This window comes from Myotis yumanensis, unplaced genomic scaffold, assembly GCF_028538775.1.
Source record: "Myotis yumanensis isolate MYYU_CA2020_CCGP unplaced genomic scaffold, mMyoYum1.0.hap1 SCAF_2, whole genome shotgun sequence".
Taxonomy (NCBI): Eukaryota; Metazoa; Chordata; class Mammalia; order Chiroptera; family Vespertilionidae; genus Myotis; species Myotis yumanensis.
This window is the reverse complement of record NW_027223753.1, coordinates 68,618,311-68,645,073: the sequence shown is the minus strand read 5'-3', so window position 1 is coordinate 68,645,073 and position 26,763 is coordinate 68,618,311. Positions and strand designations below refer to the sequence as shown.

At 39.4% G+C, this 26,763-nt stretch overlaps 1 protein-coding gene and 1 long non-coding RNA gene across 6 annotated transcripts in view; one reads left to right on the top strand and one right to left on the bottom strand.

The window, feature by feature from the left end:
- The window catches only part of ZNF326 (zinc finger protein 326), a 45,029-nt gene extending 29,105 nt beyond the window's left edge, over positions 1–15,924 (bottom strand). Inside the window, exons 1-6 of one of the 5 annotated variants that reach the window (XM_070405574.1) lie at positions 15,770–15,924; positions 13,264–13,308; positions 6,959–6,994; positions 6,752–6,863; positions 4,226–4,631; positions 1,706–1,904 (exon numbers count right to left, since the gene is read on the bottom strand). In XM_070405574.1, coding sequence (XP_070261675.1) covers positions 1,706–1,904; positions 4,226–4,631; positions 6,752–6,863; positions 6,959–6,994; positions 13,264–13,308; positions 15,770–15,785 — 814 coding nt within the window. In that variant the 5' untranslated portion in view covers positions 15,786–15,924. Of the gene's footprint in view, positions 1–1,705; positions 1,905–4,225; positions 4,632–6,751; positions 6,864–6,904; positions 6,995–13,263; positions 13,309–15,769 lie in introns of those variants that run through there. The other 4 variants (XM_070405576.1, XM_070405575.1, XM_070405577.1 and 1 more) reach the window with 4 other exon arrangements.
- Positions 15,031–26,763, top strand: part of LOC139003556 (uncharacterized) — a 62,573-nt gene continuing 50,840 nt past the window's right edge. The window contains exon 1 of the long non-coding RNA XR_011470259.1: positions 15,031–15,196. This is a non-coding gene — a long non-coding RNA (uncharacterized lncRNA). The remainder of the gene's footprint in view (positions 15,197–26,763) is intronic.

Below are 26,763 nucleotides of genomic sequence, written 5' to 3'. Positions count from 1 at the left end.
TGTGTGAGGGTCCCAATTTTTCCACTCTTGCCAACACTTTGTTTTTATTATGTCCATCAACTTCACATGGTGTGTAGTGGTATCTCACTGTGAGCAACTTCTTTCATATAATACATTTAACTTTAGACTTAAAAAGACTAATCTTCCCTTAAAGTTTTCCTTTTATGCATTGTTTTCCTTTTAGATTGTTTGTAAAAATACCTAATATAAAATCATGAATACCCAGGGATTCATAAACTTGACAGTAAACAAATATTTAGGCAGCATTTGCTATGTATACAGTGGAATGTTTCAAAATTATATAAAATCAACACCTTAAAACTCAATATCTAGATTACTTTTCATCATTTTATAAGAGCTTAAATGTATATCCTTATTAATCAACCATTTCCATATTCCCATTGGATTTCCCTAAAACTCTATGGAAAATCTACAAGTATATAACCTCAAACTAGAAGTAATTGGGTTTCCCTTTCATATGCTAAAGCTATAATATATTAGTATATTGTACCTCCAGCAAAATGACTGAATATGGTTCCTTCTAATACTTTTCAACATATCATATAGCCTATACTACAAGACCTTATTCCGGAATATTTTGCTTACTTTTCAAAATGCCTACCTCATGCCTAACAATAAAAGGATGAACTGGCTATGGAATTTTGGCTTCATTCTTAGCTATACCACACTATTATCAAATATTGTTAAAAAGGGGGAGAGAGGAGCATCCTGGACAGTGTTGTTCAGTGGTTAGAGTGTTGGCCCATGCACCAAAGGGTTGAAGGTTTGATCCCCAGTCAAGGGCATGTACCTGGGTTGCAGGTTTAAGCCCAGCACTTATCAGGGTTCATACAGGAGGCAACTGATTGGTATGTCTCATAACTCTCTCTCTCCCTTTCTCTTCTTCCCTCCCACTCTCTCTAAAAATCAATGGGAAATATATTCTCAGGTGAGGATTAACCACAACCCAAAAGAAGTCATTATGTCCAGAAGATTAAAAGCAAATTAATTTTCTAGAAGAAGTATAGATTTTCCTGGTACCTACGACCGTGAAACATTTCTTCCCTTTGTCCTCATAAAGAGCATTCTATGTAATATAACATAACACTTCCTCAACAATACCTCAAACAATAAATACACTGTAACACCCAGCAGCTTGACTCAAAATCATGTGTGAGTCCATTTTAAAAATATAAATATTTTGACTACACCCTAAACCAGAATTTAGGGAAGAGGAATAGATCAGGGCATGTGAACTTAAAAAGTAGCTTGTGCCCTGGCCAGTGTGGCTCAATTGGTTAAGCGTCGCCCAGTGCACTGAAAGGGCACTGACTGGTTCGATTCCCGGTCAGAGCACGTACCCAGGTTGTGGGTTCGATTCCCAGTTGGGGTGCATGTGGGATGCAACCAATCAATGTTTCTCTCTCACATTGATGTTTCTCTCTCTCCTCCTTTCCTCTCTCTCTAAAATCAATAAAAACATTTTTTAAAAGAAATAAAGTATAAAAATTTTAAAAATAAATAAATAGTATCTTGATAATTTTGATGTTCATTACTAATAACCGCAATAATTGCACTAGGGGTTTCACGAACCTAACCACTATAATTACAATGCAGCTTGTCTATATAAACATGAAAAATTATCTAAAAGCACTGAATTAAAAAAGGTAAAAAGTATCCACAGCAATTGTATTTTCTTACTTACTAGGTGATTTGCTGAGGCTCATCTTCTCCACAGGTTTTGCTAGCTTGGGTTTCTTGATGAAGGTTCCACTGGGCTTATTAAATTGTTGCATCATTTTTCTCTTTATTCCTCTTGTAGCAGCAACTGTCACATTGGCGGATTTATTTTGATAGTCAACAACAATTCCAGGTCTATGAATGCTTCCAAAATCACTCATATGCTGCAAATTTGTGAAATCAAGAAATATTAGCATAATATCCAAAAATAAAGAATGAGTTCATACAAAATTTACATGTTTCCTATCTAATAATTTTTACCTAAAAATTCCCAGAATGTAACTAAATTTACATGTCCACTCTTAATAAACACATTGGAAAACTTTGTAAATTATTACATGAACTCGAATCCAGTCAATTAGTATTTTTATTTCCAGTAGAACAAATATGTATATTAGCTATTTTTATTTTTACAATTCAAAATTAGTTGAGATCATAAACAACATATGTGCCTGTCAAAATATTACCACTTGTACAACTCTCTGACAACTCCTCTTCAGAGTTCCTAATTGATATTTTCCCATGAAAAGACCTTAAAAGAAATCTTTATTTTACTAAAGCCTGGCTTAACACTAAGAAACACAAAGAAGACCATATTTGAAGTTTGAAGTTGGAAATAAAAAAGATCCAGAAATCACTTATGATTTCTCCCTGTTGAAAAAGGGAATGAGAAGGCGAGATGGAACATTAGTATGAAATAGGAGAGTTAAAGCATAACCATGCATCAACTTCCAAGACACACTTCAGATAAAGAATTACATCTGACGTTCCATTCACATTCTTACCTAGAGAAACATATTCTGACCCAGAAGCCTGAGAAGCAAGAGTTTACAGACGAAGAGTCATGTAACCAAGCGACTCTGTGTCCCTTCCTCTTTTAGTCATTAACAAAATCCACTACACCAAGAGGTCACATGTCCAAAGGAATTTGTTCTTCTAACCTTACTTTTATAAGATAAAGAATGAGGAGTAATCTGAAGAGAAGGATCCAATGGGAATTGTACAAGTGAAGATTAAAAAAGAAAACCCTATTGGTTCATCTACTTCATTAACAGGAGGAAAGAAAGAAAAGTCCATTCAGACTAGAATGGTGAATACAAAGTACAGGAATACCTGTTTTTCTATTGTGAAAACAAAATTGATATTTGAAGTCTCATTAAGAAAAAAGTCATTTGCCTATAAAGTAATAATACAGCATGGAAAATGCTAGGTGTTTTCAAATTTTACCCCAACTATTTTCATTTAACCTATAATCATAAAGTATGGTGGAATAGCAACATATTGCTTACATTTATATATTATGCTTAGGATACCTATCTAACCTAGTGGACTGGAATAAATTAGTGTTTCCAGGCAATGTATACAGTCACATCAGAAAAAATCTTGATTAGTTATCCATTAAAGGTGCAATGCATTTTACATAAGAGTTAACTGTTATAAATGCAAAATTTCTAAACAAGTATGACACACTACACTGATGTACCAAAAGCTAGTAAACAGTCAAAATGTGTGCCCTACTACATTTTTTATCAGAAGTACTTCCCTCTGCAAAGAGATTAAGAGCCACTGACTCAAAAAATAAAAAATAAAAAACATTTCTTACATTATAGCAAAAATATAGTATTCTTTATATGACCAAACTAATTAATAACTCCATAATCTACATACACTTACTAGGTAAAATTTCATGTTAGTCAAGTTCCCTAAGAACATAGGCATAATCTTAAAATTAACACTGTATATCCTGAAATTAAACACTTGAAGACTACTTTATCTGCTCATTTAAGCAAGAATTTACAAAATATTACTTCCTAAGAAGGAGCCATAAACATATACAGGTAGGAAATTATTTTTCAATATTAAAACTGATGACAGAGAAAGTATTATACCCAGCAATAGGACATACTTTAAGAGTGAATTAGCAAAATTATACTGACCACAAATCATTCTACAACCTATTTTACATATCAACTTCTTCACCATGTAAACAAAGCTAAGCTACCCTCAACTATCACCAACTTTTGATCTCTTATGTTTAATGTGAAATATGGAGCTTTGAAGAAATAGTTTAGTAGCAAAGTATAAACATTTTATCATACATTGCACCTTTAACCTACTCAAAAAACTCCAAAAGGGTTGTTACCTTTTACAATAATCCAAGAACTGTCCCACTAGCAAAACTGCTGGTGTTTACAAGGAAAAATGCAACTCCTTTTAACCCCTTTTAGACCAAATCTAACATCCTCGCCTTTTTAATAAAGGGAGATTTGGCAAAACTTTATGAACAATCATCTCACACTGTCACTTATTTTCTGAGGTGCTGGAGAAAGTTTTACAGACAACCTAAAAAGTATGCTTATGACTCAGCTTTTGCTTCAGAATACACTGGGATGAACAGTGTTTATTCTAGTTGAAAACCACGGTCTTGAAAGGGTTTAAAAGAGTGACTAGTGAAAAGAATCTGAAAAGATTCTGTTGTACTTACTCCTCGGCCTCGGCCTCTGCCTGTTGATGGTCCTCCAAAAGCATCATAGTTTCTGCTTCCAAACGTACTTTCAGGATAAGCAGGCGTTCCTCTCCCCCGAGAGCCTACAGGTGCAGGCTTCATATGGGGTGAAGAAAAACTGCTGTAGGAAGAGTAATTCTCTCTTCCTCTGTCCTCCATAAACCCAGGCCTCAATTTTGAACGGGAGTAAGGTGCTTCCCAGCTAGACCCGCCCTGGTTTCTACCTCCGAAAGAGTCAAGGCTATTCCGGTAGGAGCTCTCAAATCGACCACCATAACTACCTCCGAAGCGGCTTTGTTCGGGTTCATTAAAACCATAGCCAGATCTGTACAGATCTCGCCCACCCAGAGAAGACCTGGAGTCGTAAGACTCATAAGGTCCAAACCTGGAAAAATTGCACAGTGAGGGAAAAAACAAAAGTAAGCTTACTAATGTTAGACAATTCAAAAGACAAATTATCAGATGACATTTATCAACTAAAATTCATTTATACCATACTGGTTTGCACAGTTCTACTTTTGTTCAAGCTTGATTAGGGCTGGGCAATTCAACATGAGACCAGATAGAAAGCTACCTGAGTCAGTTTTTAAATATGAATTGAGTTAAGTAAAGCTTAGCTTAAAAATCTGCTTTTTAGCAGCTTTTCTATTTTATTAAAAATAAAAAGATTTATCTGTAATTATTTTAGCCCAGCCCTAGTCTTAGAAAAAGTCATTTGCTAAATTTCACAAACTACTCAAACTTTCTTTAAATCCATCCTCAATATTGGAGAAAAAAACAAAATATTTACAGTATTTAGGCTTTCAATAGGGACACAAATTGAAGACTACACAGATACAGGCTATTATGACACAGAAGAGATCCTTTTGCACCCTCAATAATCTATATCACAAAACAGCTTCATTATATTTAGAGTAGTTCAAATTTGGAGAAAAATCTCTGGTTATAAAATTTGACAATCTGCCAAACTTTGGCTAAGGTCAATAATCAATCCTCAGTCACTTTTCACTTATAGACTAGTAAATCTAACAAATCTAGAAGGATAAGCACATAAAATAGGACATAAAAGTAAATGACCACCAGCATATACCCTCTGCATATGAATTTTCAAGGCAGATGAGAAAGAATACATTTTATAACATCATCAATTATTTGAAAAATTATTTCCTGGTAGGAAATTATCACATAAAACTATGCTAAAAAAAGGAGCACACAATCTCAAGGTTTTAATAGAATCAACAGAAGAAATGAATCATCTTACTTCTCACAAATCCAAAGTATGCTTGACACTTTACAACACAATTTTATAAAGGCCCACAATTACACGAGATAAACAATAACATCTACATAATTTATATGCATTACATTTACAATGTAACAGGCAATAATTGATATATTAAAACATTTAAATGTGTTACATTACTTTATTTACAGATAACTAAATAAATAGAAGGAACTATTTACTTCTAAATCCTAGTAACCATATAAAAAGTATTCCCTTTTCCAACTACATTTTTCAAAGCATCTATCTTATAAGCAAAATTGTCATAACTGTTCATTTTCTTGAACATAACTGTTCCTCTACTATCAACCATAGTGGCACACTTGAAACAGAAAGAAGAAAGTAAGCAAGATTCAGTCCATCCTTAAGGAATCTGGATCCTTCAATTTATGAAGAAGGACGATAGTTTTAAATGTTCTCTAACTAATTTTACTATTTGGTAGGAATCTTTGTGTCTCAAAAAGTAAACTCCCTTTGTCTGAAATAAGGTCAACTTTAAAGCCTATAGTAGCTCAACTAGGTATGCTTTCCACAGTATCAACAGCAAAATATAAATACATTCTGAACTCTAGTGCATTAAAATAAGCAAAAGGTATAGTATTCGTGGTTTTAATACAATGCTCCTAGCCTAGAGCACAAGTGGTTTTTGGTTTCAGTAGTACCTGCCAATGAGTACCCTAGATATGATATAAAGAACTTTTTACTATTATAATATACTCTTACAGCTTACTTTAGAGTTAAAAGAATAGCTATCTTAAATGTTTCTTAGAAATTGAACATGGCTAGGCTAGTTCAGTTAAACCCATTCTAGTCAAAGACTGTTTTACTGATTTTACAGCACCCCACATTAGGAAAGATTTTTTTTAAATCATTAAGAAAAAGCTTCCTATATAATATTTCAAGTAACATTTTACACCATTTATTCAGGACATTCTGATTAAGAATTAAAAGTAAAAGAAATATTCACTGCTAAAAACAGAAAAATCTTTAATGATTTATGTATTGAAATGGTAATAGTTATCTGAGGTTCTTAAAAAAATGTCTGCCAGTGATTTTGAAATAATTTTTATAACCATTAGTTAACACCTTTAAACATTTAAGGTGATTATTCAGTATCAAATAGTGAAGTTCAAGTATCATAACGTGCCTAAGGAATTCTTAAATTAAAATATCCAGAATCTTATAATCTTCTAATTATTTGGCTAAGTGATTAAGCAATTTACCTGCTACCCCCACCACCACCACTGTGATTGTCCATGCCATATGACTGGTTTAGGTAGGAGTCCATGGATCTTTGACCCCCATAGGATCCATGGCCATAGTCACGATCCATCCCTATAAAGGGTTTAAAAAGAAAAAAATTAAATGATGCTCACCTTTACTGGCACCCAAAAGAAGAATTTTTAGATAAATATCCTTGAATGCCAGACCTCCATAAGATCCAGGGCCATAATCTCGATCCATTCCTAAAAGAATCAGGAACAAAAGGTTGGTAAAATATACCATTCTATTCAGGAATCTTTGCATAAAACACAAGATATTCATATTAATCATCTGAGAAAATAGTTCATCAATAACATTTAAACCACAGTCACACTAGACAATGAAAAAAAAAACAGAGATGACAATTTACTGAAAATTCAGATTTCCTATAGAAACCTAATGTTTTAAAGAAAAACTGCAACTAAAAACTTCTATATTAGAATTACTTTCAATTTAACCAATATTTATTTTGACTAGAGTACTCCTATAAGGCCTGGTATTAGATACTACAGAGTATATAATTAATAATTAAAAATTACAAGAAAAATCAGCATTTAATGTCAAAAGAGAAAATTTTTGTTGTAAATATATTTTTCTTCATCAATCTGTTCTCTAAATGTCTAGAAAACCCACCATATTTTCAATTAGCCAAATTTCAATTACTTCATATAGTAATTGAACTAGCTATTTTTAAAAAGTAAAAATCAGAGTGGGGCCAATTTGTGGTACTGGGCCTGTAAATAATGATTCAACGAATATTTAATTCCTCAAATACTTTGAATAAGGGAATTAATGTGAATTCTAGTAATGCACACACTAAAAAAAATGTCTAATACATACAGTAAGAGCACTAAATATATCTTATTACACTGCAATTCTACCTCTATTTCAGTCTCCGACATAAAAAATAAATACAACAGATAATAAATGAATTTATTATAAAAAGGAAAAAATTTAAAAACCATTTAGAATGTTTCCTATAAATTTTATGCACTAATAAATGCAATAGTATACACAAATTTTATGCAAAAATACAAAGCAAATATCTTAATTTATATTTTTTAAAACATTAAATACATTTTAATTACAATCATTTAAATATTTCCGTCCCAAACAATAACGCCGACAGCAAAACTTTACAAAAATACTACTTGAAATCTTGCAACTTTAAATCTGGAAGTGAACTAAATGATCAAATTCCATCTCCTTGTTTTATAGATTAGAAACTGAAGTCCAAAGACATGAAATAATTTTCCCGAAGTCCCATAAGTATCTACCCCTCTAGCTTCATGCTGCTGCTTCTACCTGAAAGAAACACTCTCCTCTACTACCCCAAGTATCTGTTTGTTGAAATCTTTGAAAGTCCATTTCAAATACCAACCCTTATTGATATAGCCTCAGCTGATTATCATCTTTCTTCTGAATATCTACAAGTCTGTAGTTCTTATCTGGTGCTCATTATACTCTACCTTATATTCTATTTGTGACCTCATCTTAAATGTGCACTAGTCTTGTGCAGGGTCTGACTTTTAGTAATTTTTTATATACTCTTGAGCAATAGTTCTCAAGGAATAGTGTGTTGACCACCGGAGGTTGCCAAGACCCTTTCAGAGGGTGCACAAGGTTAAACTATTTTCATAAATAATACTAAGACATTATTTGCCTTCTGAGCAGGGTTGACATTTGCACTAAGGAATGCAAAAGCAGTGATGGGTAAAATTGCTGGTCTCGTAGCATATAAATCAAGGCAGTGGCACCGAACTGTATTAAGAATTGCTGTATTCTTCAATACTACACACTTATAGTAAAAATAATAAAATAAAAATGCCACCTACACTTAAGAATGTCCCTGATGAAGCACTAGAATGATTAGTTTTATTAAATCACTAGAGGCCCGGTGCACAAAATTCGTGGACTGGAGGGGGGTATCCCTCAGCCCAGCCTGCACCCTCTCCAATATGACATCCCTCTCATAATCCGGGACTGCTGGCTCCCAACCGTTCGCCTACCTGCCAGCCTGATCACCCCCTAACCACTCCCTTGCCAGCCTGATTGACGCCTAACTGCTCCCCTACTGGCCTGATCGCCCCAACTGCCCTCCCCTGCCAGCCCAGTCACCCCCAACTGCCCTCCCCTGCCAGCCCAGTTGCCCATAACTGCCCTCCCCTGCCGGCCAGATCGCCCCTAACTGCCCTCCCCTGCAGGCCTGGTCCCCCCCAACTGCCCTCCCCTGCAGGCAGGCCTGGTCCCCCCAACTGTCCTCCCCTGCAAGCCTGGTTGCCCCCAACTGCCCTCCCCTGCAGGCCTGGTCACCCCCACTGCCCTCCCCTGCAGGCCTGGTCCCCCCAATTGCCCTCCCCTGCAAGCCTGGTCCCCTCCAATTGCCCTCCCCTACAGGCCTGGTCCCCCCAACTGTACTCCCCTGGAGGCCTGGTCCCCCATCTGGCCTCCCCTGCAGGCCTGGTCCCCCCCCCAACTGCCCTCCCCTGCTGGCTCAGTCACCCCTAACTACCCTTCCCTGCCAGCCATCTTGTGACCACATGGGTGCGGCCATCTTGTGCAAGGGTATGACAGTCAACTTGCATATTACCTCTTTATTATATAGGATTATAGAGGATGATATTCTGTGTAGTAAAATGGGAAGTATGCATAGCACCTAAAGCAGTTTTGCTACATATCAAAGTCCCACAGTTCTCTCCAGGAAAAGCCATTCTGTGAATGTTTTGTGAGCTGAATTAACCACATTTTACAAGGAATATTATTTAAGGAATACCTTTCTTACTAGAGAGAAAGACTGACACTCAAAAACTGGCTTTCGGTGAGGTCATTTGGCAGGAATTTTCTCAAAAATGAACAAAGTAAAACTGTTACTTCAAGGAAAGTAAGTGAAAATATTTGTTGCCAATGATAAAATTCAAGCAAAAATTAAAATTTTATAAAACTTTACCTATCACCTTGAGTTTGACAGCTTCTCAATATTTAAATGTTTTTCTGATAAAAACTGGTAGCAGTATTAATGACTTTTTTATATTGTACAATAAAATCTGTCAATATATATTCAGAAAATCTGAATAACTTAGTAAACCAATATTTTCCCAATCTAATCCCTGATATTACAGAATCATACATAGTAAAAAAATCCAGCAAGAGTACAAGACATACCAATAAATTTCAATGTAATAGAGTACAAAAAGTTAATCAATATATAAAATGTATTGACGTATTTTACATTTTTATACCACAATTTCAAGTTGGGTGTGTAATTTACATTTATAGCACAAAATAATTCATACTATCCACATTGCAAGTACTCAATAGTCAGTCACACATGGCCATATTAGACAACATAGTTCTAGACTAATAAAATAGTCAATTGTTTATCTTTAGAGTTGGTGAGCATACAATGATTTTATACTCATACATCATATATAATTTTGAGATTAAGTTTTCAAAATAAAATGCTCTTCTCTAAGGTTTCATCTTATATAATAAAACCCTAATATGCAAATAAACCGAACAGCAGAAAGACGGGTCGTTATGATGCACACTGACCACCAGGGGGCAGACGCTCAATGCAGGAGCTGCCCCCTGGTGGTCAGTGCGCTCCCACAGCCAACCTCCTGCGGCTGGGCAACCTCCCATGGTCCCTCCCCCTGGCTGGCCAACCTCCTGAAGTCTCTCCCCCAGGCTGGCCAACCCCCTGTAGTCCCTCCCCCTGGCCAGCCACCCAGATCGGCCCCGATGAGGGTGGAGGGGCAGCCAGCCAACCTCCCGCAGTCCTCTCCCCCCCCCCCCCCCCCCGAACTGGCCAACCTCTCACGGTCCCTCCCCCTGATTGGCCCCAATGGGGGAGGGGGGCCTGGACAGCCAACCTCTCGCGGTCCCTCCCCCAGCCAGCCGCCTCCGCCCCCACCCATAGGCTCCGATCGCTGGCCAGGCCAAGGGACCCCACCCATGCACGAATTCGTGCACCAGGCCTCTAGTATTAAAAATAACCTTAGAGTTAGGTTCAGTCAGATACACAAAACAAAAATCTTGATTTTACTATTTGTGCTAGTTTCTATTTGGAGTTAGCAGAGGCTGCCTTTAGTTTTTTGACTCTGTGTTTTTATTTCATAAGGATAAGAAGTCATAACTTACTAATATTTATTGAACACTCACCTTGTGCCAGGTACTGTAGAGTACCCAAAACTTAACAGAACTACTTTTATATAGCAATGACCTTGCTTTATTGTTCATAGTACTGTTACTATTCAGTTAATTAAAATGAAAAAGAGGCAATATCTTTATATTATATATAATCAGTGTGATTATAGGGATAGTGCCTGCATTATTTTTCTCTCTAGCAACTGCCATCTTACATATATTACTTCTTTACCATATTTACTGTCCATTTCATCTTACTAGACTGTAAACTCCACAAGGGCAGGAGTATTTGTCCATTTTTTTCACTACTAGTATATTGTCAGCTCCTTGAACAGTAACTGATACACAGCAGTTACTCCAAAAACACTGAATGAAATCAAACTGTATCTTTGAAATTGATGTCTTCATTTACAAAATGTAGATAACCCAGACCTCAAAGTAATCTTTAATCAGAGTTACATTCCAAAATCATTCAAAGTACTTTTTTCATAACATACACAGTCAGGGACCACTTGCCCTATAGTTAAGATTGAAGAGGACTAGGATATGACCTGAACATATATACCTGGAAAGAGCTCCCCAGGGGAGTCTAACGATCACCCTCAAATAAGAACCGCTGTTGGAGCTAAAATTTAAAAAATAAAAGTACTAACATCGGTGATAGAAATTTCTAAAGCTCTTTTTATAACACTGTATATCAAGAAAATAAAATGTCTGGCCCTGCATTTCAAAATCCTATATTTTGACATTAAATCCAACTCTCTAATAATCTTACTAGAAATCATGGCCTTTTATCCTTCCAAATCACTTTCTTCAGTAAAAACACTAGTCCTATCACTTCAGTTTAAAATCCTGGATTCATTTTTTATTCATGTCTCTCAATTTTCTACACATTACTAGTCAGCCTGCAAGCTCTGCTAATTTCCTCTAAAAATGTCTTAATTTTTTTTTCTTAATATTTTTTAAATTACTATTTTCACTTCCCAAGTTCAAGATCGTAAAATTCTTATACCTAAATTTATGAAATGGTTTTCTAGATAATTTTCCAATTTTAAGTCTAACCTACATATGGATGCAAATTAAACAATTATAAGTAATAATACAAGAATGAACTTTTGCATACTCACAACTATAAACCTTCTTTTGCCAATCCTGTATATTGAATACTTCCTATATATTAAGCCTTATTAGGCCACATCAAACCCAAAGTTTCTCTAAATTCTTAGAGATGATAAATTAAAATTAACTGGACTGTAATTATCCCCATAAAATGGAATCATTTCTTTATTTAGTAGTACATTTGCTTCAGTTTTATTTTGTGAATCTATTATATTTTGTACAATTGAATTTAGCATTTCTCTGCAATCAGAATTTTAATTCCACTACCTGGGGTCCTTCGTGCAATGCTTTTTTAAAATATATTTGATTTGTGACCTGGCCGGTGTGGCTCAGTTGGCTGAGCATCATCTTGTGCACCGAAAGGTTGCCAGTTCAATTCAAGTTCAGGGCACATGCCTGGGTTACAACAGGCTCAATCCCCAGTCAGGGTGTGTGCAGGAAGCAACTAATGGATGTTCCTCTCACACTGATGTTGCTCTCTCTCACTCTCCCTTGCTCTCTCTCTAAAATCAATAAAAAACATATTTTTTAATCTCTTTAATTTGTTCCATGTTCTTTTTTGTGTGGTATCATCCTGCTTAATAACTATCAAAATGACATCCAATTGTATTCTGCATACCTCTCTAGATTTTACTTAACTATGTAGTCACAACACCAACATCATGCTTATGTTAATAAGTTATCAGGCTTCTTCATGTGCCCCTCTAAACAGCTCCTTAAACACTAACATATTTGAATATATTAAAGAAAATGACCTCAAAAAACAAGGTCAAACAGAAGCAATACAGAACCAGGCCAATAATCCATGTAATCTACAGAACCAGGCCAATAATCCACGTAATCTACATTACTCAATACCAAAGCCTCTAATTCAACAAAAATATCTCAGCCAGTTTCTTGTAACTTATCACTAAAAATGCAGTCAGAGCCTTTTGAAATAAATTAAAGCAATCATTATTCAAAAAAAAAAAAAAGAGTCAAGCTAATATGAATAGCCCTAACTTTTCCTGATCCCAAATTCCCTAATTCAAATACTAACTATAGTAGGACAACATTAATCCTAAGAAGTGATATATCAAGAGGCAAAAAAAACACCAATTAAAACAAGGTAGAACTGGCTTTTTACATTAGTACTTTATGTGCATGAAGAGAGAAACTGAAATGTATCCCCTAACATATTTAACAGCAAATGAAAATGGATACTTACCATTAAAACCCTGATAAGTATTCCTGCAAGCAGAGTGTGTGTAATCTATGAAGACATATCAACAGAAAGAAATTAGTGCAATATTAGCAAAAAATCTTACATTATAAACCCATCTATTTAAAAGAAACACTTTTTTTAAATGTCATTAACTTCATTATCTGCAAAAATGGGGTATAATTATTAATATTTCATATGGGAAAACATATTATCTCTTTCTCTGCATTATCTCGCCAATTAGCAGGTTTATCATCCAAAGTATGGTAATGTAAAAATTAGTTTATAACACCCAATATATAAAAACAGCCAAAAGATAGGATCCAGTACTGATTTATGCAGAGTAACAAAAGGGCAGGCAGATAAATTAAATTATGTATCAAATAATGCAAACACAAGGACATATGAGAATTGATTCTATGAAGTTTATAGTTTTTCAAATATTTCTTTTATCACTTATTTTGCTCTCTAAAGATTTCGGAATCTTATCTGAAAAATGCGCACGTGAGCACACTATTACCTATGCAGGATGTGACATAACCCAAAATCATACTGATAATTTCCCTGTCAAAACTAATTTAGCAACTGCTAAATCCTTTAGTTAATTTTACTAATAAATACTGAAATGGTCATGTGGGTGCAACAGAAACCAGGTACACTACACGGGACTGGATTCAGTTATATTGTCAGTCAAATACTACCATCCCCTAAATATAGTGATGGTGTGAAGAGGGGGCATGAGAGAGGGAGTATTCTCACTGACACTATTTAGAACGGTAGGTACACGGTAATCATAAAGAGCACATACACTGTTTTATCCCTGTTTTTCAATTCTCTACAGAAAATGAATTCCCTTATGCAGGGAGGGGACCACTCATTGTTCCCCAATCCTCCACCTTAGTAGCTTCTGCTGCACCTTGGGTGTTGGCAGTCACCCAACTCGGACATGAAAACATTCTACATTTTTAAATATAATTCCCAACTCTGGCACTTCAACTACTCATTGTTTAAAAGTTATCTCTATCAAAATGAGTCAAAGTCCACCTCAAACAAAAACGCCAGTGTGTTCATAGGTGACCTTTCTACTACAAAGTAACTTACAAGTGTCCACAAAAGGGTGATATACCAGTCCTCTTTTATATCAATTTGGCAGAACACTTTGTGGCATGATATCAAAGATCAAAAGATCATTTATGAAGACTCAAACGCTGAGATCACACCACATTCAATATTAACGATCCTTTTTTTTTTTTTTTTTTTTTTTTTGGGCTTGGGTTGCAGTGGTTCTCAACCTTCCTCATGCCACGACCCTTTAATACAGTTCCTCATGTTGTGGTGACCCCCAATTTCATTGTTACAAATTGAACGTAATTAAAGCATAGTGAATAATCACAAAAACAGTATGTCATTATATATGTGTTTTCCGATGGTCTTAGGCGACCCGTGTGAAAGGGTCGTTCGACCCTCCCCCTCCAAAGGGGTCGCGACCCACAGGTTGAGAACCGCTGGGTGAAAGGCTTACAACTAGTTGCTAGCGAGCTGGTTTTCTTTAGAAATGCCCGGTTCCTCGGGAGGAAACCCAGCTGAGTCACTCAGGCCCCCTCTCACGACTCCCTCGTGCTGTCACTACACATTCATTCTGTCTTGGCACCATTTCCTATGAGAGTTGGGCAAGATGCGAAGACGGGGCGAAGACTCCCTCACGTTACTCGGGGAGGGTGTGACAATGGCGTCGGGGAGCGGAGGGAGGGACGGCGGGAAGGGGCTGCTAGGATTCGGCTCATTGAAGCCCGAAGCGCAAGCCGGGCGGCAGCGGCCGGGTCCGGATCTGAAGGGGCCGGAGCGCTGCGCCGGAATCCCAACTTCCGCGCCCTCCGCACGCAGCCCGGGGAGACGCGCTTCGGCTCCGAGCTGCTTCAAAGGCGGGACGAACCACCAGGTAGGTGCTCGCGGGGAGCCACCAGCCCCGCTTCCTTCCCGTGCCGGGAAGATGTCTACCTATACGTGCCGCTCGGAGACGCCCTTTAAACTCGTCTCGAACTAAGACAGCCAGGGCTCTCGCTGCGAACCAGCCTCTGAAAACTGTCCCTGGGGCTGAGCATTTACTAAATGGGTCGCTGCCCTGCGGGCGAACACGAGCCGAGGCGGGGCGGCCCCGCTCGCCCGCGACCGGGAAGTTGGAGGCGTCGGGGCAGTTTCCACGCAGCGGGGCCGGGCTGGGGCCGGAGGCCGTGGCGCTCCGGGCGCGTCCGTCCCCGCCCAGGCCCGCGCGGAACTCCCAGGTCCCCGGGGACAACGGGCGCGGGGAGGGGGGGCGGGGACGGGGGACTCGGGGCGCGCGGGTCCCCCAGGGGCCAGCCCCGGGCACGGGGCCCGCGGCGGGCGGCGGGCGGGCGGCCTTGGGCCCGCAGAACAAAGCCCACACGGCCATCTTGAGACGGTAAACAGACCCCCAGCGCAGGCCACCCCGCCTCCCGCCCACCGCGGCCACCAGCCAGGGGCGGGCGCTCACCGTCCTCGAAGTCCATGGCGGAGGCTCCGGGCCGAGCGGCTCGGCGGCGCGGGGCTGAGCTGGGGCCGGCAACGAGCGTCGGGGACCCGCGTTTCCACACGAGCCTTTCGCGCGACCGAGAGCGACGCTACCGGCCCGGGAGCCGCAGGCCACAGCGAGGTTGGGGGTGGGGCCAGCGGCGCTGCCAGTCGCCCTAGTGCGGCCTACGATTGGTTGGCGCGGACTAGTGGGCGGGACCTCGAGTGGGGGCGGGAAGCAGGTCCGCTGTCAAGCTCCCAGGTGCTGACCCTCATGGAGCCGCGAGGGGGAGGGTAGGTTAAATTAAAAAAAAACAAAAAAAAAAAAAACGGGAGCGCTGAAGCCTGATGGGGGTCGCGAGAAAGCGGGCTAGGTGTTCTGGAAGGTAGGGCTGCGGAGCGCCATGTTTGATCCTGGCAAGAAAGAAAGGATCTGCTTGGAATACCTTCCTCCTGCCCGAACTAATAAACCACGTGCCGACCTTTTGCTTTTTATTGGCTGATAGGAAATGTTGAAGTACTTAGAGTTTCTGCCCTGAAGACACATAAGTCCGAGACTTTTTTTTTTTTTTTAGAGAACTGTATGCAGAGAACAGGTTGCTAAATAGGGAACAATTATGGAAATGATTGAAGACGGGCTGTTATCAAGTTCTGAATTTTCAGGTGCAAAATAAAAGCGTACAAGTTCACAGACAGGGAAGATTTGTGGCGGTGGTGTCCAGAACTTAAAGGATAACCACGTGCAAACACACTCAAATATTGGCATGGCATTACTGCCACCTTGCAAATAGTGTTAGCAGCAGTGGGCAGTTTTTCATCCACAGGGCAATATGGAAAAACACAGCTGTTTGATCATTCACACCATGAGCAGCTTGAGCTCCAGGTTAAAATTTTATTTTTATTTTTTGCATAGAGCAAATGGTGTCAACATTGAATTGATCACAGGATAGGAAACCATGAATCAAACCATTTGCTCTTCATCCGTGTCCAAGCAGTCGCTGGGACCAAGTTCCAAGAAGGCAGTCTCTGGAAATAGGACTGGAGGAAAAACAGATAACTATGTGCACTGCTGTAGCCCCAAATATGGGCAGGGCATTGCTTATCACTTTCCTTTGGCACCCTGATTTATTCACTGAGCACTCCACCCTTTCCTTGTTTTCTTCTTTTATTTCCCCTCCCCCCTCCTATACCTGTTTTCTATTCACCTAAGCTGAACTCCTAATTTCCCTCTTCAAACCTGCTCATCCTCCTTTCATCTGTTAGTGGCATGGTGAGCAACAACCCACTAATCCCAGCCAGAAAGAAGCCTGCAACTCATCTAGTCAAGACTCAGCCCTCCCACACCCTCCCATACAATACTGAGGTCTTTCATCTGCTTATTGCCTCATGAGATGTCTTAAACTTGCTCGGTCTTCTCCATCCCCACTGCCACTACCTGAGTCAGGCTCTCATTTCTCTCCAGAACTATTGCTGCAGCTGCCTAAGTAATTGCTCTGTCCTTTGACCTTTACGTTCCCAGACTCCTCGGGGCTGCAGTGATCTAAACGCAAATCTGAGCATGTCGCCATGTGTCTCTGCCATGGATTAGGTGGAGACAAAGCTTGTTAACCTAAAGCACACCCAGCAGGATCTGGCCACTGCCTGACCTGCCAGCTTTCTACATTTCTCCCTCCCCCTCTCTCCCATACTCTCCCGTTTGGTCAAGAAGGTAAACTACTTGCAGTTCCCAAACCCTGCACTTTTTCTCACCACTGAACTTTTACTTACGTTGTTCCCTCTGTTTGGAACACTACCTGGGTAAACGCACTCCTCTTCAAAACACAACTCAGGATTTACTTTCCCTAAGAAATATTTCCCGGTCTCATCCCCACCTCCTGGGCCAGTACTTCTCAAATGTTAATGTGCATATGATTCATCTAGGGATCTCGTTAAAACTCAGGTTCACATTCAGTCAGTCTGGGTTGGAGCCAGAGAGTCTGCATTTCTCACAAGTTTCTGGGAGATGCTGCTGCTGGTAGCCAACCATACTTGGAGCAGCCAGGCCCTGGGCCGGATTGAAAGCCCTTCCTCTGAGTTCCCCGGACTAACCTCTGTTATAACACTATGTCCGTGCGTTAAATATCTGCTTGGCTTTATGTGTCTCCACACGAAAAGCTCTTTGAGATTAGAACCAAGTCTTCTTTTTATCCTAAGTGCCAAGAGCATATGTGAAATGGAGCTTTTCCTGACATTTTTAACTTTTATATTCTTGTTACCTCCCCCACCCTGATTTACCTTCTGGGAAAGGAATGAATTTGTAACCTGAGATCTTTCAGTCTTGGAATGACTGGAAAGGAGTAAGTACTGGGTCACTTTGCATTTGTGTTTCATGTGCATGCACACATGTGTATGGGTGCACACACACACACACACACACACACACCTTTCTTCCCTGAAAGAGAAACCTACTAGACAAAGAACTGCTGACTCCAAAAGAAACCTGGGCTTGGCACAAATGCCGGGAGAGCCAGAATATACGGGTCACTCCTCCCCTTCCTTCCTGTTTTCCATACAGGAAGTGTTTTTTACAGAGGCAACTTTATTGAACAAATATTGATTGAGCACCAACTATGTGCCAAACATAGCTTCCTTACTTCATTGTTATCTCTTTCATATCCTCCTCCACCCCAGAATCTAGCCAGGCTACCCGGCCTGTTCCCACGTGTTAGGCTCAGATTTTTATCCTGAGGAGGCAATGTTTTGTACAAATTCTCATGCCATTTTGTCTTCCATATATTTTGTAGTAAGTGACAGGTTAGTAAATGCCATACCAGCGAAGTCCTTTGGAAAAAAAGAAGAGAACAAGAATTTTAAAGTGCAGAGGTAAAAAGGATGTGTGGGCTGAGGCCAATAAAAGACTGAAGGGGGGGGGGAGGAAATGAGAGGTTACACCTGGGACCTGACCCTGAGGAAGTTGTCAGAGAAGTCCCACCATCCCATTTCCAGAACCTGAGATCTAGATGAGCAGACTCCCTGAGGGCCCAGAGACCTTTGCTCCTCATCTCCTAACCCCCAGCCTTCATACCTTCTGCTCCATCTACACAGGACCATCTGCTGTTCCCTGAATAAGCCATGTATTTTCACATTCCTATGCCTTTACTCATCTTGTTCTCTCTGCTCCTTTTGTTTCCTCTCCTCCTCTGCCATTCTTCAGGGTTTATTGTCAATGTTGCCTCTTTTTAAACCTCTCCCCAAGCTCTTAGTCAGAATCCCCTTCCCTCTATGTTACCCTAATAGCGGTTATCCCCGTTGGATTCTTGTTATAATTCGTGAGTTCGTAATATCTTTGTCTACTCTTGTTTGTACTCCTTGGATGTGGAGAGCCTTCTTTTTACCCCTTTATGTGGCCTGTATGTAGCACGTTGTCACTATGTATTAAGGGGAAAGAGCATTAGCCAAATCGCCAATAAAGAAAAGACTTACTGAGGCTGAAATTGGGTACCCTGAGCTTCAGCTGCAGAAAACCTCAGCATCCTATAATTATGCTGTAGGTAAGTGACGGTGGGGTTACAGAGAGGAGTTCTAATTCCACAGGGCTTTCCCAATTTGCTCCAAATAATTCTTCCTCCTCACGTTCCTTAGGGAATTCATAAATGCTTAGAGAGGGAAGTCAAGAACGAAGAATTACTCATTTATAGCAAAGCAGAGAAAGTGAACATAAAGTAATTCCTACAGAAACCTCTGAGGACTTATCAAGAGAGAGCTGGTTACAAAGCCAGTTCTCTGGGAATCTGCTGACAACAGCTGGTGTGACAGTGCTGATGGATGTTTTATACATAAGGGAAGATGTTTCTCTCTGATTTTAATATACAACTTCAAAAAGATGCCAGTGTCTCTGAAAGCTAAAAGGAATAGCCATTAAAACAATAACTAGCCTTTATTAAGTCCTACATATTAACAAATGTTCAAAAGCTCTTTATATGTATTAACTCTTTTTTTTCCCTGACCAATAAACCCATGGCGTAGGCACTGCTATCATCCCCACTTGAATGATTAGGAAACTGAGATCCAGGGAGGTACAGTTACTGCCCAAGTTCACACAGCTAAAGAAAGAGTAGAGCCAAAATTGAAACCCAGGCTGCCTGGATCCAGAGCCCAAGCTTGTATCTCTGTCATTCTGAAATGCCTACTGTGCTCTACTGAGCAGCTACTGTGTGCCAGAAATTTTCTGAACAAATATTGATTGAGCACCAACTATGTGCTCAGACATTGGTGCTCAGACATTGTAGTCTTCATCTCTAAAAGTTCCATTTTGGTATGTTTAATGTTCAGTCCACATTTCTAATTCTTACCAAAAGAATTAAGCCCTAACCAGTTTGTCTCAGTGGATAGAGCGTCAGCCTGTGGACTGAAGGGTCCCAGGTTCAATTCTGGTCAAGAGCATGTACCTTGGTCAGGCACATCCCCAGTAGGGGGTGTGCAGGAGGCTCATCAATGTTTCTAACTCTCTATCCCTCTCCCTTCCTCTCTGTAAAAAAATCAATAAAATATATCTTTTTTAAAAAAAGAATTAGGTTACGTGGTTTTCCAAATGAATAAAATTAAAGAGAAAGGTAAGTTACTAATCCAAGACCACACAGTCAGTAATTGCTGGTTCCATATGCATGGTAAACAGTAGATAGCCGTGCTTAGGTTTTTGGTGTATGGAACCAATCTTGGAAACCCAATATTATCATCAGGGCCTCAGGTTAAAAAAAAAATGACTTACTTATCTACAGATCATCTTGCATAATTGTACATACTGTAGCCAAGGAGACTGTATACCAAAAGGAGTGGCCATGAATGCTTCAGAGAATCCCCATTTTTTTGTCCTGTGCTTTAGGCCTTCCTCAGATTAGAAAAACTTGACTAGTGTTATATGCATTTCCTTTCCAGAGGAGCAAGGTAAAATTCCAATGCTGAGGTGCTTTCAGAATGTCAGAGCTACCTTCCATTCTTGGGTATACCTTATATAAAGTCCTGCACATTTCTAGGAAGTTAGATTTACTCCCTTTAAGGGGCTCAGTTAAACATCTGAATTATTGCCACTCATTTTATTTTACTAATGCATTATAGTCCATCCTATATTTTAATTTACTAAGCAAATTGAAAGCAAGCTGTCTGAGACATCTGTCAAGCCCATGGAATCGATTTGGTGGTTCTGCCATGCTGGGAAGGTGTCCCTTTTCTTCTTGGCTCTGTCACATGTGTCTCTCCCCGAGCTGCACTCTTATTGAAGAGGATGATTTTCCTAGATAGAGGAGGACAAGGATCTATAGGGAATCAAGTTCTTCCACTGGAATATCCACCACTTGTGTAGTAGGTTGTCTCACCTAGCTGTGTCTCTCCATGGAAATTTCGTTTTTGTGCCTCCAGCCCCCTAGCACGTTACTACACGCATGGTAGACTCTTTAAAATGTTTGTTGGATGAATAGAAGGAAACAGACTCAGAGTTGTCTCCTGTATTTATTTTTAAAATATATTTTTATTGATTTCAGAGAGGAAGGGAGAGAGATAGAAATATCAATGATGAGGGAGAATCACTGATCAGCTGCCTCCTGCATGCCCCCTACTGGGGCATGGAGCCCACAACCAAGGCATGTGCCCTTGACCGGAATAGAACCCAGAACCCTTCAGTCCGCAGGCCGACGCTCTCATTGAGCCAAACCAGCTAGGGCTGTCTTCTGTATTTCAATAGCTTCAATTCTACATTAAGGCAACACATATAAGTAAAAATACAAATATACAAAATTCAAACATGCACACATACCATCTAATCCAGCGGTCGCCAACCTTTTGGACCTCACAGACCACCAGTGCTCTCCAGACCATCAGTTGGCCACCGCTGAATTCTAATCCTTTTATTTAGAGTCCTTACCCACTACATATACTATTCACAGAGAAAAAGGCACAGTCCTAGTATAGCCAGTAGAGGGCACCACACACCAAATGTAGATAAAATTTCACTGCAGAAATGGAGCACATGTTCCAGTCCTGCTGGTCTAAGCATTCTACATGGACGCGGGGTAGAGAATATTCCCGTGGGCCAGTGCTCTGCAGGTACCTGAGTTTCTATTTTGGTTCAACTGTGAGCATAAGTTTTCCTGGTTGCTTCATTTCACTGGATTTCAATTTTAGAGATGACTATTAAAGCGTGAAACAATGGCAAATGCTTACTAAACTTGAAATGCAAGATACAAAATTGTATATGGAACCTGATAATTGCTGTCAATAATCTTTTTTATTTTTTAAAAAATATATTTTATTGATTTTTTACAGAGAGGAAGGGAGAAGGATAGACAGTTAAGAAACATCGATGGGAGAGAAACATCGATCAGCTGCCTCCTGCACACCTCCCACTGGGGATGTGCCTGCAACCAAGGTACATGCCCTTGACTGGAATCGAACCAGGGACCTTTAAGTCCACAGGCTGACACTCTATCCACTGAGCCAAACTGGTTAGGGCAATAATCTTTTTTAAAAGACAAAGTATATCTCAGATAAGAAAAAGCTAAAGGAGGTCATAGCTACCAAGTCAACAATACAAGAAATATTAAAGGGACATTTTTAAGAAGAAGGGAGTGGGGGGATAGGAGCAGGGGAAGGTTAAAAATATGAATAATAACATGACAATACCTACATACCCATCAATACTTACTTTAAATGTAAGTGGATTATCGTATTTTTCTGTGTATAAGACACCCCCCACTTTTCCAACCCAAAATTAAGAAATCAATAATTTAAACATAAAACAATACATTTTTATTTCGTAATTACCACAGGTAATGTTTACATACCAGTACTATGATACTATGCAGCATATCACTTTATTCAGCTTCTGTTGCATCACTGCTCTCTTCTTAATCACTATTAGTTCCAGACATATCAATTTCTTCAACTTCTATTGTATCACTGCTGTCTTCTGAGTCACTGTCTATATATGAGATCATCCTCATAAACTGGTGGCATTTTCTGAGCTAACTTTGTTTGTGTTCTCATGGCCAACCCTTCTTTCCTCATGAAATTGAATCACCATTTTGTCTTTCCTATAAAATCAACAATGTTCATTTCGCTTGCAAACATTCTTGACTGACATTGAATAAGCTTGGTTGACACACATAAGCCACTCTGGTGCTGCTCCATAATCCAAGTCTTAAGCCTCTGCTCCAAGTTTGCCCAATTTGATGGTTTTCCTCTTAAGGCCTTCTTCTCTTTTGGCATTTTAAGGAGTTGTTCTTCCTGTTTTCTCCACTGTCTGATCATACACTCAGTGGGAGGAGGTCCAAATTGTCTCTCTGCAGCTCTATTTCCATGCTCTTTTGCATAGCTGATTACATTCAGTTTGAATTTTGCAGAGTAAGACAATCGCTTATCGGTATTTATCTTCTTATTTTTTGACATCCTTATGGGCTCAGAACGCTCAGGCCCCTGTTGCATCCACGCACTCTCCACCTCCATCTCCAAATATGGCATCAGCTGACATCAGTAACAATAAGGCTCCTGATTGGAGGAAGCCTGTTTGACAAGGTATGGGCAGGTACGCATTCATGCAGCTCCCTCCTCAGCTGACTTCAGTGTATAAGAGGCCCCTCGATTTTCAATTTTAGGGAAAAAAATAGCATCTTATGCACAGAAAAATGCGGTTCTTTTATAATGTAAAAAAATATATTTGATACAAAACAAGATGTAATATTATTAACAATCAGTATTTATAAAAAGTTCTCTCTATCCAAATATTGTATTCATTCTCTTTGTAGATATAGTTATTGTTGGGGGCAGGGGAAGGAGTCTCTATTGGCCATGTAAGTCAGGAGTTCTCAAGCCTACTTCTACTCTAGAATCATCTATGGCACTTTTTAAGTTTATTGGGGTGACATTGGTTAGTAACATTATATAAGTGTCAAGTAAACAATTCTAAAATATATCATCTGTATACTGCATTATGTGCTCACCACCCAAAGTCTAGTCTCCCTCTGTCACCATAAAGTTGACTCTGTTTACCATCTTCATCCTCTCTCCACCCCCATCCCTTCTGGAAGGCCTCACTTTGGGGATTCTGATTTAATAATGAACCTAAAACTGTTAACAATGTTTAGCTCTTTTCAAGATACTTACAAGACATGCTATTAAAATAATTCTCTTCTGTCTCAGTAAATTGTATGTCTTGAGAAGATTTGGAGTCTAGAGGGGTCGGGGGGAAGCTTTGGAGACTGATAACCACACATTAACCGATCAATCCTTGTGCAGGAAGTAAGATTACAGCTACACCCTGAGTCAGGGCTGGTCCAGACACATGAGCATCTTCCAGCTCTAAACGCTGGATGGGTTCCAATACTGCCGCTAACTACCCTGCAGCCCTTGGGAGGTAATTAGCTAATGACAGTAAAGGGCTTTTAAACTAAAACATGCTGTATAAATGCTAAACACAGGAAACACACAGAGGATTTCACTGACTGCCAGTACTTTTCAGCCAGAGACAGTTGATTCATCGTTCAGCCAATTTCGCTTTTGCAACTGAAATCTTCCTAATCTTTATTCCAAGGGAACAAAGAGTTCTTTTTTAAAAATGTGTTTTCCACAAACCAAAGACCTAAGAAGATTATCCCTTTATCAGAAATGAGGTTCCTGCCTCAACAAAAGTGTTTTGTGCTAATGAAGTTTCAGGCGGTTGGCTGGTTGGCTTGGGTCATGGAAGGCAGGTGTTACGTAAACTGGGCCATCCTCGGTGGCCCAGTATGAGTCCTAGAACCACTCTGCACATCATGTGGTTTTAAAGCAGATGATGTGTGCACAGGGCAGCAAATCAAGTAGTAGAAAAGAACTTCCAAGGATAAGCACCAGCCTTCCCCTCCTCCCTCCGCTCTGGTTCCCTCTGCAGAGGAAAACTCTGGTGTTATCCAGGGGGAGGTGATTTGTGGTTGACAGGCTCACTCTATCTCTCTCTTCTGGGATTAACAACTGTAGTCAATATCAACTGATTCCACTCTATGAAAATGAGCAGTCATCTCAAACTACCCTCTTCTTCCCAATGTTTAACAGCAACAATGGTGTTTTATTTCCTCTATTGGGACTAAACCTTTATATTTTTAAATGACGACTCAAATTTCTTTTTAGTAGAGTATCGGTAGATTTCCTATTCTATAAAATGGAGGTGTTGGTCCTCTTTTCCATTCCTCGACTTTTCCTCTTCCTTTTACTTTTGTCAGCGACATTTTACCACTAGCAAAATTGTTAATGTTTACATTCTATACTGCAAATGCACAAAAAAATGCTTTCCCACTGATTTGCAGGCTGACTTTAGAGGTTAAAAGCATATATACTCCCTCCAAACAGTACAGCTTAAAAAGGCAGGGGTTGGGGGTGGGGGGTGGCTTTATATTTACATTTACTGGTAAATACTACTCCAGTCAGGTTATCAAGGTCCACATGGTAAGTCATGCAGACAGTATGTAGCCTTGACTTGAGGTGACAAAATGGCATTTTACCTTTGTGGTCTTTCCTACAAAACCCATAACCCCAGTCTAATCATAACAAAAACATCAGACAAATCCCAAATGATAAGGTATTCTACAGAATACCTTATCAGTATTCTTCGAACCTGTCAAGGGCATCAAAAACAAGAAAAGTCTAAGAAACAGTTGCAGTTAAAAAGAGCCTAAGGAGACAGAATGATTAAATGTAATGTGGTATCCTGGATGAGATCTTGGAATAGAAGAAGACAGGTAAAAACTGAAAAAAAAATCTGAGTATAAAGTATGGACTTCAGTTAACGATAATATATCAATACTCGATCATTAATCATAACAAGTGAACGATACTTATGTAAGATATAATAATAAGGGACCTCTGTAATATCTTTACAATTTTTCTGTAAATCTAAAACTGTCCTAAAAATAAAGTTTATTAAAATATAAAAATGGAAATAAGCCAATATACCACATATACTTTATTATGATCCATACAAACAATGCCCAATGTTAATATGCTAGGATGTTATAACCCCTGGGTCTCAGAAATGAGGTCAAAGCCAAATGGACTGCCTTTTCTTTCTCTGTTAACAGTTTTTATTCATGCTGGTTGTAGTTGGCTTCGTGTGTGGTCTGTGACTTTATTGTTCAGAATTTGTTTTTTCTTAAGGTTCTAATCATTATTTTATCTTGTGTATTCTAATCTGTGACATTTTCTCCCCAATTGAACCATTAATTCCACCCCTTTCACTTTTTATCTTTTAGAAATTTGTTGCAATCTCTAGTCCATTGGTTTCTACCTCTTCCCTTCCCATTACACACTTTTGTTTTGTACTTGTTTACTTGTATTTCAAATGGAGTCATGGGGGGAGAGGGAGGAGGTAAGAATCTCTCCTGTCTTGAAAGAGAAGTGTACTTCACCTTTCCACATCAATCCTCACTAAGAGTGGACTAGCTGAAATCTGGCTTAAAGGAACAGTCTATGGAGTCATACTCTGACCAATACGTAGTCCTTAAGGAAAAATAAACAGTCCTTAGTATGATCATTCAGTGGCCTTTCTGCCACCATATATTTCTCGAAGCACATTATTCTGATCAATCCAGTCCTTTTATACTTGTTTTCAAAGAAACACATGACTAGGAAAATGAGTTGTTATAAAAGGAAGGTTAATGGATCTTTATTAACAGACGCCTACTAAAAGCACATGCTGCTTCTTACTGTCTTGGAAGCAGCAAGCAGTATTAAATGAATCAGACAGGAGTCATAGTTGTCAAGACTCGAAAGGCATTCCCACATCATCTAGCTCTAATCCAAATCCCCGACTTTTCCACATGAGGACAAGAAGGCCTAATGAAGTGAAGGTATTTATCCAAGATCACTCAGCTGATAAGTGGACGCACTAAGATTAGAAAATGAGTAAAGTTAACCCAAGGAGCTTTCTGACACTCATCTCATCGAATATTGCTTTTTTCTCTTGCTTCTCTACATTCT